The sequence below is a fragment of the Motacilla alba genome, chromosome 1 (genome assembly GCF_015832195.1).
Source record: "Motacilla alba alba isolate MOTALB_02 chromosome 1, Motacilla_alba_V1.0_pri, whole genome shotgun sequence".
In the NCBI taxonomy this organism is placed as follows: domain Eukaryota; kingdom Metazoa; phylum Chordata; class Aves; order Passeriformes; family Motacillidae; genus Motacilla; species Motacilla alba.
In genome coordinates this window covers 84,530,191-84,541,049 of record NC_052016.1, presented here as the reverse complement: position 1 = coordinate 84,541,049, position 10,859 = coordinate 84,530,191, and the positions used below count along the sequence as shown (strand labels likewise).

The 10,859-nt window shown below is 43.2% G+C and overlaps 1 protein-coding gene across 5 annotated transcripts in view; it reads right to left on the bottom strand.

The window, feature by feature from the left end:
* Window positions 1-9,971, bottom strand: part of RAP2A (RAP2A, member of RAS oncogene family) — a 31,773-nt gene extending 21,802 nt beyond the window's left edge. The window contains exons 1-3 of one of the 5 annotated variants that reach the window (XM_038134496.1): window positions 8,729-9,971; window positions 7,518-7,574; window positions 2,588-2,618 (exon numbers count right to left, since the gene is read on the bottom strand). In XM_038134496.1, the coding sequence (XP_037990424.1) occupies window positions 7,532-7,574; window positions 8,729-9,897 (1,212 nt within the window). In that variant the 5' untranslated portion in view covers window positions 9,898-9,971 and the 3' untranslated portion in view covers window positions 2,588-2,618; window positions 7,518-7,531. The remainder of the gene's footprint in view (window positions 1-2,587; window positions 2,619-7,517; window positions 7,575-8,728) is intronic. The other 4 variants (XM_038134487.1, XM_038134517.1, XM_038134506.1 and 1 more) reach the window with 4 other exon arrangements.
* Window positions 9,972-10,859: the final 888 nt, after the last annotated feature.

Sequence of the window (10,859 nt, the reverse complement as noted above, 5' to 3'; positions counted from 1 at the left end):
ATCAAGTTCTTTTGGCACTGGAAAGTAATCCACAGACTGAAAACATGCCTTCCTAAAAACAGGTATTTACAAGCAGCAGTGTACAAATTAGGACTGATGTCATAATTCAAAAAAATACACTTGTTCAGCATTTTGCACCATTAAATACAGAGGTGGATGAAAAAAAAAAACACCAGTTTTTTTTTCCCAGTCATTTCTAAATTCTGGGGGAAATGGTACAAACCCCCAACATTTTATATTCATTGTTTAGTTCTAACAAAACCAAGGAGTTTCTAAAATTAATAAATTAAATAAAAAACATAGTAGGGACATTTCAAAAGAAAAGCAATTCTTGAGGAGAGAATTTATGCATTTCTTCATTGGTCTTATAAAGTTCAATGCTTCTTAAAAAGACAGAAGCATTCCAATTATTTTATAAAACGTTTCAAGTAAGATTTTGTACAGCACTTTAAAAGATGTTACAGCAGTGCTGGAAACTGCAACCAGATCTAATCAGATAAAGTAGGCTGATCAGTCCTGGTTTACACTCTTTACTGTAAAATATATTAGGGGTAAGAGGGCAAACAATTCAAACATTCTCCTACGAATACTTGCTCATAATTCAGCAGACATGCTTATAGGCTAGTGGTGACCTATTTGGCTGTTTCTTGAAAGCATCCTTTCTCGCAATTAATCAGAAATCCAGGATCAAAGCTCTTCTTCACAATATTCAGAGCACTTAAGTTCAGTGCCTTATCCAATTCATTTCCAGTTCAAATTAAATTGTAGTTGAGCTGAAACTCGCATGGGAATCTCAAACACTATTAATCTTTTAGTTAAGGTGGCTACCTGTTAACCAGAAAAATAATGGAAGTCCCCAAACCATTCTTTAAAGTAAGAACTGTATTTCATTTTACCACAGACCACTACCCTAACTATTACATCCTAATATTTTAAAAATGCTTTAATATCTTCCTCATTACCATGACTTTTGCAGAAGATAATATTTTAAAAATTATTTAAGCTCCATCTACATGACACAAGCAATATTTCAAAACAAACTAATCTATCCTAAAAACATTCCTTTTGTTTGTCCTTCACCTCCCTCTTTCAGCCAGTCTAGGGCTAACCAAGACAAGAATTAAAATATTGTCACCATTGCATTTTTGAAGAATACAGCACCCAACTGCACTGAGTGAGCCCCATGACATTAATGATGAGAAAGGATAACATACTCATAACACACCTTTAATTCTCCTGTCTAGACTAGGATTTAAGACAACACAGCTGCCAAAATGCATCCAACCCATTGACACAGAAAGTGTTCAAGTTGCACTCATCATTGTAAGCTGCATCTAGGCTATAGTGTTTGCCTTAGTGCAGCAAAAACTGAATACTAGTCCTGTATTGGAAACCTCTGGAAAACAAACCCAGAACAAAACAAATCCAAACCCCCCAAAAAAGAGCAGAAGCATTCATTCTCCTCTATGGGCTCTTTTGAATAAGAGAACCCACAGAAGCAGATAGCTACAGTTCTTGTCACCTTAAAATCTTTATACAAGTCACTACGTGCCAGGGTAATTTAGCACTGCAGTCCTGATTGCTTCCCTATTCTCTCTCAAAACGTTATCATCACATACCACCTACACAATTTACAAGGAGGAAAAAAAATTGTTTCAGCAACACTTGTAATGCTCCAGAAATTAAATAACCAGTAACCCCAGGTTTTTTCTTAGGTACAAGAAATAAAAATCTGACATTTAATTATTAAGAAGAAAACTAGAAAAAAAAGTAATGGAAGGATTTGATAATTTTTTTGGGATATCCACCCACTCAGACATTTCACATTTTAATTAAAAAACTTCCAACAGGCAAAGAATGACTATTTTTGAAATTCTGGTCTAAAAAGCATGCCTGATAACATAGGAGCTTTAACTAAACATAGTGTCACCCAGAATGCTTAATGTTCGACCAAAGAATCTAACTTATTTCTATCCCCACACTACCCAACTGAAGAATTATTTTGAAAGAAGATATTAAACTTACTGACAACTGTGTTTGCTATAAAACAGTATTTAAAGAATTGCTGTCCTCTCAGCAAAATAAGAAATTCAAAGGCAAAACCAGAAATCCTAATGAGCAACGATTTTTTTAAAATAAAATTTTCCAAATATTCAAAAATCTTTGTCAAAACAGCCTAATGAAGTGCAAGATAGAAAACATTCAACCCCAAGCATTAATGCTACATTACTGAACTAAGTTATGAAAGCAATTAAAGTCATGATAATATTTGGTCTTTAACACATTAAATGACATTTTTACAACACAGACACAATCAAGCAATATTGCACAACCAAACACAAATTTAAGAAGTCTTGCCACATACCGTTCTACCATTCGATAATTGTAGCTATCCAAAAATTACCCACACAACTCTACAACAACATAAGCTACAGCAGCAATTAAGACCCAAACCCAGAAAATGATGCTAGGGAATACAGGCATCATTAAAAAAAAAAAAAAAGAAAAAAAAAGAAAGAAAAAAAAGCACTATACTCTAAACTAGCACAATCTAAACTAAACACGCATACAAAAGGAGCTTGCCTACCTGGCTTTTTCAATAAAAGTCCAAAGAACACCTAAAAAGCAGGAGGGGATAAAAAATATTTATATTCAGTGTTCGGATATGAAAACTACCATGTCATTTTACCTTACAGAGAAAAATAAGTAAAACTTGGGAAGGAATACCTATAAAATTATCTGGACAAGGCCATGGGGATGGTAGGGAGCAGGAAAACAGTCAAAAACCCCAACACATTAGAACACTTTGGTTATAAGCATTGTCTCCAATTTTCACATTTTCCACTGAAAGAAATTCAAAGTAATATGAATATTTCAGATTATCAAGAATGTGAGAGTGGGAAAGTGTGAGGGGGAAGACTCAAGAGAACTCTGCAAATATGTAATTAAATTCAAAAGGTGCTACAGGAAAACATTAAAGGTTACATGTTTGAAGATGCATGGGCACCTTGAAATATCTGATTTTAAGACTAAGCCAAACAACTTTAAAATAGTCTTCTATAGCTTAAAATTGCACATTGTCAGAGACGTTTTTTAGAGGATTGTCTGTATAAGACTTGTAGGAACCTATAATTTTATCTGACAGAATTAGTTCATTAATTTCAAATTAAAACAAAGGAAGATTCACACACACAAAAAAATTAATCTAAACTCTATACAATGCTTCTTTTGGACTCTAAACTTTAAAAAAACATGAGAGCACAAATCTGAGTTATGCTCTTTCTATTACAGACACTTCCTAGAGGACAGTCTATGTACCAGTTCCCCAATAAAACACAAGAGATGGCCAGACAGCTGAAGGTTTTGATATTATATACACAGTCAATTAGGTATGACTGACTACTTCTGTCTGCCCCTCCTCTATATCCCTACAGATGCTTCAAGTGTTTACATTTTGTTCTTATAAATCGTTGAGGTTCCCACCTGATAAGCAGCTATCCATAGGTGTCCCTTAGCTAAGAAAAAAAGGAAAAGGGAGAGCAGTAGAGTTCTTCTATTGTATTTAAATATGTGCAAATGTTTACTGAGATTTAGAGTCTGTTAATCTGTCCTTCCCATGAAGCCCTAAATTTCACCTCATGGGTGCACAAGAGTGGCTGGCAGCTTGGCCAAGGGGAGAATGAGGGTTTTTTTACCCACTCTGCCTTTTTTTACCTGAAGATGAGTACTCAAAACAATCCATTACATTAAGATGATTGCAAGAAAAAGAGCTTTTCCTAAAAAAGACTTAAGGATTTCAATGTGAGCTTATTTTTGCCATCTCTACACAGCTAGCACCTGTGAAAATCCCCAGACATTTATCGAGCTTTGCACACAGTACACTTCAGAAGAAACAGGATTTTCCATATTTCACTTCTACCAAACACTTCAGTGTTTCTTCCTGAAAGGATGAAGCCACGTTTGTGGTTGAAGGTATTATACCAGTGTTTATGAAGAATCCTCTAACTACTTCTCAAAAGTAGAAAAAATACTTTCTGAAAATAAGGATGCAAAATATACAGAACTTCAGAAAACTGAAAAATTTGACCTTGTTTGAAGAGGTCTTATGTTCTTTGAATAAAAACCATACTTCAATTTCATAGTACTTGGAAAGCAATATATTCAACTAGACTTTTGGGCAATTTCAAATATAGTTCTCAAGACTTAATCACCACTAAGTCACTAAATACATCAACTATCATTGACTGAAGATGCTGATTTCACAATGAATAAATTTCAATAATTACATCTTTTGTATGTTTTAATACTACACAGAATCCCTAGACTGAGAAGCAGATTTTCATCCAGACCATAAACCACAAAGAACATTGTCAACTCAAAGACAGATTTCTGTGATATTTCATAGCAATACACTTATATAATTTAGTCTACATATCCAGCCAATCTAAATAAAATAAATTTTCTGGTCTTTTTCTTCTAGAGAAAAAGCATTAGGTTAATGAAAAGGAGGGTTTTTTTCACTACTTGGAGCAGAACAGCCCTTTTGAGAAATACTTAAGTAGGCTCTGTTAGTCTCTAAAACGCGAACGCCACAGTCCTGTACTTAAAGCACAGGTCAGACACCCAGAGAAATTACTACAAGTGAAGAACTCAGAATTAACTTCGAGTTTGCTTTTACTTCTAGGCTCTAGTTTTCTGCTTTAATAGAAATAATAATACTTTCCTATTTCTTGGGGTTCAACTGAAAAGAACGCTATAAAAGCGCCTGTAGAACAGATTGAGAAATTACACTACTGAAGGCTAAGCAAGCACCTAGAATTGATACCCAGTGAGTTTTAAACATACCTTCATAACAGAAAAAACACTGGCAGTCATATTAAAAATTAAAATTCAGTATTTGGCAAATACCAGCAGATTCTCTTCAGAAAGCTTTCTAATCACACAACAAACACAAAAGTGTTAGAAGATACGCAATTCCTTTTTACACAAAAATAAAAATAAAATTTGCACTGCCTAATCTTCATACTCACTAATTACTTCTAAATCTCAACATCTAACTGGGGTGTACCACTTCCAATCTGTTCTTTTGACAGCTTCTGTTCTTCCTTCACTGCAGACCTTTGTTGGCATGGGCCCACTCATCCAATTTAGCCCTGCTCTCACAAATAGAAGGTTTCTCCAGAAAACAGCTCATTCTGAAACGATGGCAAGTTCTGTCTGCACCACAAACAAGTCAAGTCTTTGCTGCCAAGCCTGTACATATAAGGAAGAAGCCCCAGAGCTGCAGCACCCACCAATGCACAGGTAACATACTTTGTGTATTACCTCACCAGGAGGTAAGGAACAGGTGATTTTCTTTATCCTTCTTGAATACACAAAGTAAGTACTCTTCAAAGCTACCTTATGTACACTCCACCTTCCTAGCAGTACATATGCAAGAATCATTCAGCATATGCAAGAATCAAGAAAAAGAATCAAGAAACAAGGCTTAGTGGACCTATTTGGCAAAAGCAGGGTTCAGAAACCAGTTCTAGGTGCCCAAACTGGGATTGGATCAAGGCATTTCAGATGAAGCATCTGGAGGAAGAATGGCAGCTGTGATTTCATACCACTGTGATCCTTCATCCAACGGTGGCAGCACACTGTGCTGCCTGAAACTCCAGCCCAGAGTACAGTGACCACCTCTGAAACCTCTTCCTCCTCCTCATCCTCTGTCTAAGCAGAGCTGCTGGGGGTGCACCTATCCACCCAGAACTGGCAGGGCTCCCTTCTCAAGGTAAAGCACCTGGACTCACTCTTAGAAAGTTCTAAACAAAAATTTTTTTTTTAGTTTGAAAAGAGGAATACTGTTTATATTTAAAACATTTTCTGGGAAAGAATTTTAATTACCTGTTTAAAAGCCATGGAGACATTCTCCACTCTTGATAAAGCTGTGCACCATTACTGAAAGGGATGCAAGGCCTACACACACGACACAAGGAAGCTCAAACTCATAGTTTTGCCATTAGGGGAGTTCTCTGCAAGCTGGCAGAGCTGGATTTCAGACTAAGCGTATTTATGCACTAATATTAAATAGCCATTTAAAGAGAACAGAAACTAGAGTGGCAAGAGTGATCTAAATCTCTTCTAACCACTAAGCTTCAGAGTTAAGTGAAGGTCCACTTGTTTCCTCTCTTTCATTCATGAGCATGTCATTCATTCCTCTAAGGTCACTCAGATTCATCAGGCAGGGGGAAGGACTCGCTTAGCTTAGCTGGCCTGGTATGTGGTGGTTAGACCAGGGAAGCAGAAGACTCAAGTGTGCATCTCTTAACCCAAAGAGGGAATTTCAACTGGCTTTTCTACTTCTTGGGAGTGTAATTAAAATTACTCTCTAATTATGGTATAACACAGGGATTCTTTCATCCGAAAATAAAACAAAATAGCAAGGACAATATGCAAAAAGGAACAGATACCTACCACTTAGAGACCTGGCCAATTGGTTTTCAGTACAACTAAAGCTCAGAGAATTTTCAGAACATGCTTTTGTATCAATAAGCATATAGTTGTCATCTAAAACCCCGAAGAAAATAGTACTATGATTATTCGTTTCTCAGCATGGATCAAATGCACTTCTGCAACTGTAAATTAAAATTTAGAAGTCCTTGTACAGATGCATATTGTATCTTAAATATCCATTTTTCAGGTTCAACTGGTAAGAAAGATGCAAGCTTAAGTCTACAGCGCATTAGGTCTTACACTGCCTGCGAACCTAAGTTCCAAAACATAACACCCCCACCACAACCCACATATGTAAATCAGGCAAGTTAACAAGTAAAAATCTGGTACCCTTGCTGAAGCTACATCCTTTTAATGCATCATATTCCTTTCAACCACAACTCAATTAAAATTATCTGGGCTTGCTAAAATTTTCAGGATTTCAGCTGCATTTAGATTACTTGGCATAAATGAAATTTAGGATTACAATGTTGCTCATATGTCTCACAAAATATCTAACCAAAAGCTGGAGTCTTGCAGTAAAAAAGCTGTCAGATGAAAAATGAGAGCAGCATTCAGACCCACTCTCAGCAGTGCTGAGTCAATGTAACTATGGAAGTACAAGTTGCTTTCTATTCTGCTTCACCTATCTACAGCTGGTCAGCTGGGGTTTGAATGCAGATGCTCCAGCCCAAGGCACAAAGCAAGCTGCAAAAGCCACAGATATAAATTCAGAAGCTAAATGAATTTATCGTGACTATTAAATACAAGAAAACCAGAAGCATTTATTTATGAATAAAGTCTACCCAAACTATTTAGAGAAAAAACCTTCTTCTGTAAGGTATGTGCGAATGGTAAGAATGGAAGGATACTGAAAATGCACTTTCCATAATAAATTCAAAATAACTCCATTACACTGGTCTTTAGAAATCTCCACTGAAAGAGTCAGGACACACATTAAGGAACACCCACTAAGAAAAAGTTGCAAGTCTTTAAAAATAGCAGCGCTTTGCCTCCTCCCTCCCCTTTCCCCTACTCACCCTCCTCCCCAATTTCAAAATACATCTTCCCCAGGCCTTGGTCTGGAATGGCAGTTTCTGTGAACAGACCATACCCGACCATATGATTAGCCATTATTATTATTATCACCACCTTTTACGCTCGACTCTACATTAAGATGCAAATCTAACAGATGTGGTCCAACTAAGTTATTTACAAGGGTTTCCCTTTCAGATGTCCAAGCCAAAGCTACAACCAGTTCTGCGATATAATTACAGCCTCTCTCCACGGGCAGTAACAGAGCTCTGTCTGTGATGATCTGGCCAGCGGCATTTTCTCATCTACGCTCTGGTTCAAACGGTTGCTATGATTTCAAATGGTGCATCTACCCTTATTTTAGCGCGACCGGCCGCATTTCAGCTGCCGACATCTGACTGATTGATGCACATCTAAACAACGCAGCGATTATAAAAACAAACTGGCAGCAGGCACCGGTGTTTCACCACCGAGGGCTCGCTCCTCACAGAGCGGCTGGCAACGCGACCGTGGGAAATTTAAGAGAAACACCAGCACACACGAGGCCTAACACTCACAGCCGTCACTTCCACCGAGAAACAGGCTGCCGTCCTGCACTTTTAAGAGTGGGAAGTTCATGGAAATACCTATGCAGGCATCTGAACGGGCAGATCTCTCGTCTGCCGCACGAAAGCATCCAGGTGCTCCCCCTGCACACCGGCCACGGCACGTCCACCAAGAAAGTGCACTCGAGGGCCGGCTGAGCCGATACACCGCCGGGGGAACTGCTTTATCGCCCCCACGGTTCCTGCCTCTGGCCAGATTCTCCACCGTATTCCATACGGGAGCGCCCCAAACTCCCCGCACACGCAACTGGGGGAAGGGCGAGCGGTGGAAACCTCCGGAGCCCCCGGCCCCAGCCCCCGCTCCGCCACCCCCGGCCGGCGCCCGCCCACGGGGAGCCCGGGGCGGCGGGCGCGGCTCCGGAGGGGGCGGCGGGACGGGGGCAATGCCCTGCCGCCCGGGGGAGGGCGGAGGGAGGCGGGCGAGGGAAGGGAGCCGCGGGGCAAGCACCTGAGCGGGCGTGGGCAGCCCCCGGGCCGGAGATCCGGGCACCGGGGCGGGGGAGGAGGGCACGGAGGGGGGGGCGGGAGGCCCGCAGGCCCCGGCGGGGCGGGCCGGGCCGCAGGTGGGCGTCGGGCGCGGCCGCCGGAGGAGCGGCCGCCGGGCAAGTCACCTCTTGACGCGGATGATCTGGTCGCGCATGGGTCGGATGTCCTGGAAGCTCTGCTGGTTGACCAGGCTGTAGACGAGGATGAAGCCCTGCCCGTTCTTGATGTAGAGGTCCCGCATGGAGGCGAACTGCTCAGTGCCCGCCGTGTCCAGGATCTCCAGGACGGAGGGGGAGGCGTCCACCTCGATCTCCTTGCGGTAGAAGTCCTCGATGGTGGGGTCGTACTTCTCGATGAAGGTGCCGGTCACGAACTGCACCGTGAGCGCCGACTTCCCCACCCCGCCCGAGCCCAGCACCACCACCTTGTACTCGCGCATCCTCCCGCCAGCGCGGACCGCCCGCCCGACCCGCACCTGCCGACGGCCCCTCCTCACCCCCCCGCCATCGGCCGCCCCGCCCTGCGCCCGCCGCCGCAGCCGCCTCCGCTCCGCTCCCCGCCCGGCGGATGCTCCGGGCCGCCGCGGCGGCTCCTGGGCGGCGCTGCCGGCGGCGGGGCCGCGCTCACGGGCTGCGGCGAGGCCGGGGTGGGGCGGCGGCCCCGCCTCCTCCTTCCCGTGTCGCCACGGCAACAGCCAACGGGGCGGGACGGGGGAAGAAAGAGCGGGGAGGAGGAGGAGGAGGAGGAAGAGGGCGGGCACCTCCCCGTCACGTGGCGCGCCCCCCTTCCTGCCCCCGGGCGCGGCGGCCGCGCGTGATGCCGGCGGGCGGTGGCAGCGCCGCTGTCGCCGCCGTCGCCCGCGTCCCTTCCCCTTGCCGCGTCCCCTCCCGTGCCGTCGCCCTGGGCGCACAGCGGTCCCCGGGCGGGCTCCGAGCGGGAAGGGCGGCGGGGGCGGGCCGGGCCAATGGGAGCGCGGGCCGGGCGCCGCGGTTCCGCTTCCCGGGCGGCGGGGAGGCGGCTCCGGCGCGGCGAGTGCGGGCCGCGGCAGGGCTGCCGGCTCTCCGGCCGCGCCAGTCCCGCTGCTGCCTGTGAAAGGCCGTGGGATTCGTCGAATCCATGGCAGTGGTCCGGCGCGCCTTGGATCCCTTTGGACGCACTGCGGTCTGGACTGTGCCTGCAAAGGGGCGGCCGGAGGTGTTTGTTGGCAGTGGGTGCCTGCCTGTCTTCTCGTCCCCTTCTGATAGAGAGAAGGGGCCAGAAAAAGTGGTGGTAAAGTTTTTGAAAAGTGCTCCATCAAAACGTATAGGAAATGAAGATGATTGATGGGATGGAATTCACAGTTCCTCCCAGGAACTGGTGCCACTCCGGAAAGATGCTCACTTGTATGTTTGAAAGATGCTCACCTGTCTGCTATGAGACAGACTCCTTAACTCTTTTTTTTTTCTTTTCTTCTTTTTTTCGTTTTTCTTTTTTTTTTTTTTTCTCAAACATAATTGGCTAGAATTATTTGATACAGGGAATAAAGACTTTGTTTCCATTAGAGGGTTGAAGGTCAGCCAGAACCCTTAGTCTGCTGTTCAGATGTTTTCTGAAAATGCTTTCTGGCTGTTGGAAATGAGCCCAATCCTGATGCTGTGTTTCTTGTTGTGCTTTTCTTCCCACTGCAGTGTCATATCTTCATCTGAAGTAAGGCCCAAGGTGTCGGCCTGCTTTCCAGGCAAGTCCGGTTCTGCTTCCTTTTTGGCTTGTTTTCATGTTTCCAAACCTAACAGTGGCAGACGTATTAAGGGCTTTTTGAAGCACATTTTTCCCTGCCCAAGTCTTTCAGTTAAATACTTGCCAAGTGCGGTATTTTGAGCTTTGCAGTGTTTTGCTTGGGTATTCTGTTTGGCTTTTCTTCTGTGTGTTTTTGATTTTCTTTTTTATTGCAGAGCTTCAAAACAAATTTTTATTAGTAGGATGGCAATGGCTTTGGTGCGTGGAGGAGAAAGAAGATTATCTGCCAGCTTCTTGCAGTTCCCATGTCCAAAGCTGCCAGTTTACAAAGAAGTAAACTGGAAACCATACGTATTTGAGTCATTTGTAAATATTGCAGAGCCTGGTCAGAGCTGAGTAATAATTTCAACAAAGTGACCTAATTTCTTTTGGTGACTTGAGACCTTCAAGTATTAGAAATGAGCCTAGAAGAATGTGTAATATCACAAAATACAAGATACTGTACAGATTAATAACTATTGTACAGATTAAATAACTGTA